General features: G+C 50.9%; 1 protein-coding gene across 1 annotated transcript in view; it reads right to left on the bottom strand.

The window, feature by feature from the left end:
* tab2 (TGF-beta activated kinase 1 (MAP3K7) binding protein 2) overlaps nt 1-7,500 on the bottom strand; it is a 55,705-nt gene that overhangs the window by 16,800 nt on the left and 31,405 nt on the right. The window contains exons 2-4 of the mRNA XM_048251213.1: nt 4,915-5,104; nt 3,084-3,853; nt 2,001-3,037 (exon numbers count right to left, since the gene is read on the bottom strand). Of these exons, the coding sequence (XP_048107170.1) occupies nt 2,001-3,037; nt 3,084-3,853; nt 4,915-5,013 (1,906 nt within the window). The 5' untranslated portion in view covers nt 5,014-5,104. The remainder of the gene's footprint in view (nt 1-2,000; nt 3,038-3,083; nt 3,854-4,914; nt 5,105-7,500) is intronic.

Genomic DNA, 7,500 nt, shown 5'->3' with positions numbered 1-7,500 from the left:
CACGCACACGCACACGCACACACACAAATCAGGCTGACAAGGCCTTTCATCTTTCAGTGATCAGACAACACTGGGTCTGATTGTACTGAAGTTTAGGACTTCCAGCTTTTAGGATTTTAACGAGAACACAAGTATACACAATTTGTCTGATATAAAAAGCATTAGTGTCAACATATTGGAAAAGCCAACTGAAATCGGGCATACACTAGCATGAGGAGTAATGACTTTCTTGGCAGCAAATAGTGGAAAAAGGCATTTAGCACTGGTGCACAAAACCTATATTATTCTTTATTGTTACAAGGGGTTACTCTAGTCCAACAATCAAGCATCTCCCTCTCCCTTTCTCTGTGTGTGTGTGTGTGTGTGTACATATTTGTAGGAAAATTAGACCATTAGAGAGACATTTGTGTATGCGTACGTATGTGTGTGTGTGTGTACGTGTGTATGTGTGTGTGTACGTGTGTATTGTGTATGTACGTGTGTATGTGTGTGTACGTGTGTATGTTTGTATGTGTGTGTACGTGTGTAGGTGTATGTGTGTACGTGTGTATGTGTGTGTACGTGTGTATGTGTATGTGTGTACGTGTGTGTACGTGTGTATGTGTGTGTACATGAGTATTATAGAGAGTGAAGGAGGAAAGGACTCTTCTGGATTCTTGGCTTTTTGTTGCTCAACAGATTAGTCTGCGCTCCGATTACAATGAACAATAAAATATGTGTGTAAACAAGAAGGCTGACATTCCCCAGACATGCACACTTTGTGTGTACACATGATGATTTGTTTACTAGACTTTGTGTTTGTGTGTATTTTTGCATCTAACTGTATCTTCCTAGGTGTTTGAGCATAAGAGTGTACGATACCAGTGTGATTGCTTGCGAGGGGGGTACTATGTCAGGCAGATTTCAGACTGTTTTTGGATTTTTGAATGGACGCTTTTTGAAATGGATCCGATTCTCCCTGATTCACCTTCAATTCATGGGGGCATCTATCTACATACAATACTCTAAAATGACAAGTTTTCAACCCAGATTTCTCTACATTCTTCTGCATCCATGATTATCTTTATCTCGCCTAGTCTCCCGGGCTCAGAGGAACGTCACAGAAAAACCTCGCCACCACACCACTGTGTTTGACTGAGAGCCATTATATAGACAGATGCTCTGTGGACTGTGGTATTTTGGTAGTGAACATTTGTTATCTCAACATATATGGCACTCTTTTGTGTGTGTGTGTGTGTGTGTGGGGCAAGCGATACATGTACATGAGTGCATCTGATCCTAAATGTCAATTGGGGCTGCTGACAGAAGTATAATAACAGCCTTGGCCACGGATTTGGTGTGTGTGTGTGTGTGTGTGTGTGTGTATTTATGTACAGTATGTATGTGTGGTGGGGTGAGGTGGGGGTTCAGCATTGCAGAAGTGGCAGCCAAAGCCCTCCAGCTGAGCTACACCTCACACACACCCATACACACACAGGATTCTATTTCAAATTCAGCTACTGCTTACTACTGATGATTACTGTGCAAAATGTCCATTGCCCACAGGGTGCAATGGTTGAGGCTGTACTATAACGTCCTGCATATACTGTGCCTTCTCTGGCATGCAGTATTGGTCATCGCATGACGAACTGTGTGCATCATCTTCTAGACTCTACAGTCAAACTACCGTAATTTCCCAACTAGCCGAGGTTTATGCCTTGATTTTGCAAAATTTCTTCAGCTATGAGGCTAATATGGTATTAATATGGTTTTGATTTTTTAACTTGCATAAAACAATGTCCACAATGCGGCTAATAGACCTTTTCAACAATAAAAACAAAAACAATGCTTGAACGTTCTATTTGGTTCCCCTCTGCATTAAGATAACATATGGAATGTTAAAACGGAAGCCTTGTGGGGCCAATTATGATGCTGATAATGGAACTCTCTTGGAAGGGTCTATACACAGGGAATTGCTGTAGTTCCAGTGTCCCTTGTAGTGTGCGCTGCCCCCATCTTACCTTGCGTGTAGGCAGCGTCGTCGGAGCCCATGCTGAGTCGGCGGGGCTCGCTGGCTCGGTCCCGGTGAGCTGCCAGAGGGTCGGAGGCGTGCTGGGGGTCCTGCTCCACGTAGTGGTGGTCCGCCGGCAGGCTGAGGAGGTTGGTGGGCTCGAAGGTGGGCGACACTACGCCGGGCGAGACGGCCGGGGGCTTGTTGGGCGACACGGTGATTTTGAAAGTGTACTTGGTGTTGGGCTGGGTGACCACCACGCGGGGGGAGGTGGCCGAGCCGGGCCCTCCCACGCAGCCCCCCACGGAGGAGGCGGCGCCGCGGGACTTGGGCGGGTGGTGGTGGATGTAGGCCGGGCCCATGCTGACGCCGGCGCCGTGCTCGCTCCGCGAGATGTAGAACGTGGGCGGGTTCCGGCCACCGGAGCCGTCGTCCGCCGAGGCGTTGGCCGAGATGTAGAACTTGGGCTGCGAGCGCGAGGAGGCCGGGGGAATCGTCGCCGAGTCCTCGACTCCGCAGGCCAGGGAGGCCGAGGGAGGGCTGGCCGAAATGTAAACGGTGGGCTGGCTGCGGCTCAGGCCCGACGCGCCGATGGAGAGCGGGGTGGTGGAGCCGCCCAGCGAGGACGAGGAGGCCGGGCAGGAGGAAGAGGACGAGGAGGAGGAGGAGGAGGACGTGCGTAGCACGGCCGTGGCCGTCGAGTTGCTCCGCTGCGGCGACTCCAGCTTGATCTCGATCTGGTTCTTGCGCGGGCCCGTGGAGATGTTCTGGATGTTGTACTGGCTGTAGGAACAGGACGAGGGCAGGCCCGAGGCCGAGCAGGCGGCGGAGTTGGAGGAGGAAGGGCACGCGGCGCCTGCGGAAGAGGAGGCCGATGATGACGCGGAGGAAGAGGAGGAGGAAGAGGAGGCTCCCTGGGCCCCGGCGGCAGAGATGCCCTGCAGGAAGGAGGGCGCCTGAGGGTTGGTGGGTGAGCTGATGGGCATGTAGACGTGCGAGGTCTGGTGGCCCTGCGGCGACTGGTGCTGTGAGGTGAGGTTATGTGGCAGCCCCCCACCGCCACCCCCCACCACCACCTCCTCCTCCTCCTCCTCCACCCCCGCCGCTCCACGAGCCCCCGGTCAGGCTGGAGGGGTGACTGCTGATCTGGTAGATCTGCTGCTGGGGCTGCGAGGTGGGGCTGTACTGCGCACGGGCTGCCCCAGGCTGCTGCTGCTGACCCTGCTGACCCTGCCGGACCGTGCCGGGCCCGGGTCCGCTCACATAGGGCCGGATGTAGATGGAGTTGCCCCCGGACGGGCTGTTGAGCCCCGCCTGCGGCCCGCCGTGGATGTGCAAAGACGTGGGTGTGTTGCGTCCCGTCTGGATGTTGGGGGCCAGCGTGACGGTGATGGGGTTGAAGCGCGGGGCCTGCGGCCCCCCCATGGCGTGCACTTTGCTGCCCATCGGGTAGAGGCCGAGGTGCTGGGGGGGCTGGGGCTTGCGCGTGGATGGCTCCATCCCGCCGAAGACGTTCAGGCTGGCGGGGATGGGGATGTGTGGGGGGGCGGACTGGGGCTCGTGGGCCTGGGCGTAGAAGGTGGCGTGCGTCTGCGGGGAGCTGGACAGGGGCCCCTCGCTCAGGCTGTGGGACAGCGCTCGGCTGCCGTTCATCCTCGGAACGCCGGCGCTGTTGCTAGGCACATGCTGGCACTGGCGGCCCAGCGTGAGTTGAGTCATGTGATTGCGCAGGCGCGCCAAATTGGGCTCGTCGCACGCGGGGGAGCTGACGGAGGGGGAGAGGCTGATGTTGCCGTCGTTGTACAGGTATCCCGGGCTCACCTGAGACAGGTACTTGCAACAGGCATCCAAGTTGTTGTTGTTCTGGGGGAGGAAGGACACAAACGATTATGGTTGAAAAAGGAACAAACAGGAATGAGCCATTACTAGGAATTTTCAGCCAGCACAAACATTTCCAATGGACCATCATCACCTGTGTTGTAGCGGGTGTTGTTTTAGCGTGCCTATTTGCACAGACTCACTCGGTTGGGTGTTACACCTACTCAATGAGCATGCTAAAATGCTGAATGAATGAAGAAATAAAATGTGTCAAAGTTGAATAAAGAGTTGCCCCGTTGGACATCAACAAGATATTTATTGTCAAGAGTGAACACGAAAGGAGCAGAATAGAACAGGAAATGTTGTTGCTGACGCTCCACTGGAAACAAATGTGCTGGCTGAAGAGCCTTTCGTGGCATACAGTATAGTCTATTGGGCTGTTATGTTCCGTGGCATATAGTATAGTCTATTGGGCTGTTGTGTTCCGTGGCATATAGTATAGTCTATTGGGCTGTTGTGTTCCGTGGCATACAGTATCGTCTATTGGGCTGTTGTGTTCCGTGGCATACAGTATAGTCTATCGGGCTGTTGTGTTCCGTGGCATACAGTATAGTCTATTGGGCTGTTGTCTTCCTGTTGGATAAAGTCCTATTGTCTTACTATCGCTCATTTCAACACATGTGCTTTTTCAGGGAGTGTGTGTGGACCATAATGCAAATCTACGACTCTGGGGACTTTACATTGGTGGTTTCCGCTCAACGCAAATCAGATCCCTGTTTATGTGAGTCAAGTGCTTGTTTTTGCTGCACAACAGCCCCAATAACAGCCCTGTCAATAACACCCTGTCTACGAGTCCCTCTCAGACATTGCCACAAGCTCTGAGACACACACACACACACACATACATGCTGTGACTTGTTTCTGATTTTCCTTGTGTCAGCCAGAACAAACATTGCAGGACTCCTTTAAACTCTTCCAGAGGGAAATCTGAGGCAAAAACATACACACACACACACACACACACAAACACAGACACACAGACACACAGACACACACACACACAAAACCACAAGCCGCCAAGCAGGTTTACGCCGGCCTTTCGCCACCTGAAGAACGACTGGGGGACACGCCCTCGGGACTTCGGGAAACTTCTGGCGCAGGTCGTGCAAAACCTGGATGTCAATCTGGTGGTTTCCCTGGGCCATTCGTGTAGTGCCGGGGCTGGACTGGGGCTCTGCGGTCACTCTTGGGCCTCAGGCGTGGCAGACGCTCACTCTATCGCGCATCACGCATCTTCTGCAGGAGGACGGACACACAGAGAACAGGGATGTCAGGGGACAGCGTCTTACACAGATAAATAAAACCACTCACACACGGAGATGTTGTCAGCCTTTTCTCAACAGGGCACAGAGACATTTAGATGTTGTTGTTTCCATGCTTCCATCTTCTCACACATGCTATACACCAGTGTGGTTCACACATGCTATACACCAGTGTGCTTCACACATGCTATACACCAGTGTGGTTCACACATGCTATACACCAGTGTGCTTCACACATGCTATACACCAGTGGGGTTCACACATGCTATACACCAGTGGGGTTATCTTAATGCAGAGGAAGTAGATTGGGGCCCAAATAGAACGTTCAAGCATTGTTTTTGTTTTTATTGATGAAAGGGTCTATACACCAGTGTGCTTCACACATGCTATACTCCAGTGTGCTTCACACATGCTATACTCCAGTGTGCTTCACACATGCTATACACCAGTGTGCTTCACACATGCTATACACCAGTGTGCTTCACACATGCTATACACCAGTGTGCTTCACACATGCTATACACCAGTGTGCTTCTTAACTGGTCTGGCTTTGGGACCCACAATTCCCCATGTTCATTTTTCAAGCCAACGGATACGGTGAGCTGCATGGTAAGACACGCAAAGTGCCTGTAGGCCTACTTGTTTGGAGCGTGCTGATGTTTGGCATTACATTTGTGAAGTCTTCAACTACTGATGTCACCTTTCAAAGTACTAGACAGATTTGCCTTTGACAAGGGTACTTAGTTTCCCTGTAGCTTTTTAGTTTTGATGGTTTCATGCTCTCATGTGCCAGCAATTCACTGCACACCACACACTGGGATTGTAGTCCCATTTTGTCCTCAATTTAAGTAAATCAATGTCCCACTTCAAATATTCAGTGTCATAGCCTACTTGTGTATACCACTAAACTGATGTCTAACATGACCTGTCACATTAACATTGTCTATGTCCATGGCAACGACTAATATATGAAAAAAGTCTATCAAAATAAAGGTCCGATATTAGATCTGATAAACTATTACGGCCCCAGCAGTGGCGCGACGGCCCCGTGGTCCTTTCGGATCCCACCCCGACTCTCTCTCCCACTCACTTCCTGTCAATCTCCACTATCCTATCTGATTAAAGGCATAAAAAGCCCAAAAAATATACTTAAAAAAAAAAAATCACTTAAAATGGCTTTTTTTTTTAAACCCACAAACTCCACGACCCACCCAGAACTGATCCGCAACCAACTTTTGGGTCCCTACCCACCAGTTAATAAACACTGCTATACACCTCTAGCCTTTGCCTTTGCAAGAACACACTATACGTTCACGTGCATACCACAACACACGCTAACATGCTACAATCAGCAATGCATACTGTACATCCACACAGACAGACACACACACACACATACACACTCAGCAGGTAGTTAAAGTGCAGGGATGCCAAACGCCATTGCTGTATTGAGAGGCATTGTAAACAACGAGGTGTGTGTGTGTGTGTGTGTGTGTGTGTGTGTGTGTGTGTGTGTGTGTGTGTGTGTCGTGTGTCTGTATGTGTGTATGTGTGTTTGTGTGTGTGTGTGTGTGTGTGTGTGTGTGTGTGTGTGTGTGTGTCTGTGTGTGTGTGTGTATGTCTGTGTGTGTATGTGTGTATGTGTGTGTTTGTGTGTGTGTGTGTGTGTGTGTGTGTGTGTCTGTGTGTGTGTGTGTATGTCTGTGTGTGTGTATGTGTGTTTTTGTGTGTGTGTGTGTGTGTGTGTGTGTGTGTGTGTGTGTGTGTGTGTGTGTATGTGTATGTGTATGTGTGTGTGTGTGTGTGTGTGTGTGTGTGTGTGTGTAGAGCGGAGCACAGGGGGAGAAGCGAGCAGCCATTTCAAAGGGTGCTGCGGCGCTCTGACATGACCCTCTCCAGTAGAGGCATTCCAGCGCTCATTACAGCCATGTGGCCTTTCCAAAACAATGCTCTGCAAATCCAGCAGAAATCTGAAGGGCATGCATCTCACAGGACTCTCCCTCTCCCTCCCTCCCTCCCTCCATCCCCCCTTCCACTCCTCCGCCCTCTCACGGCCTGGCAGTCTCTCTCCCTCCCTCTTTCGCTCCTTGTAATAGTAGAACAGGAAAGAATCTCTCTGTCTTGAAGACAGCAGAGCACTTTCCCCGAGGACCTCTGCATTGATATCCACACATTACAATCGCTCCAGGACCCAGACAGACACTCCTGCCCACAGCGCAACAGCCACACACACACACACACATACACACACACACACACACAGAAACAAATGGCCACACACACACACACAATCTCTCTCTCTCTCTCACACACACACACACACACACACACACACACACACACACACACAAACAAATGGCCACACACACA

The sequence above is a fragment of the Alosa alosa genome, chromosome 8 (assembly GCF_017589495.1).
Source record: "Alosa alosa isolate M-15738 ecotype Scorff River chromosome 8, AALO_Geno_1.1, whole genome shotgun sequence".
Lineage (NCBI taxonomy): Eukaryota > Metazoa > Chordata > Actinopteri > Clupeiformes > Clupeidae > Alosa > Alosa alosa.
This window is presented reverse-complemented; position numbering and strand designations above follow the sequence as displayed.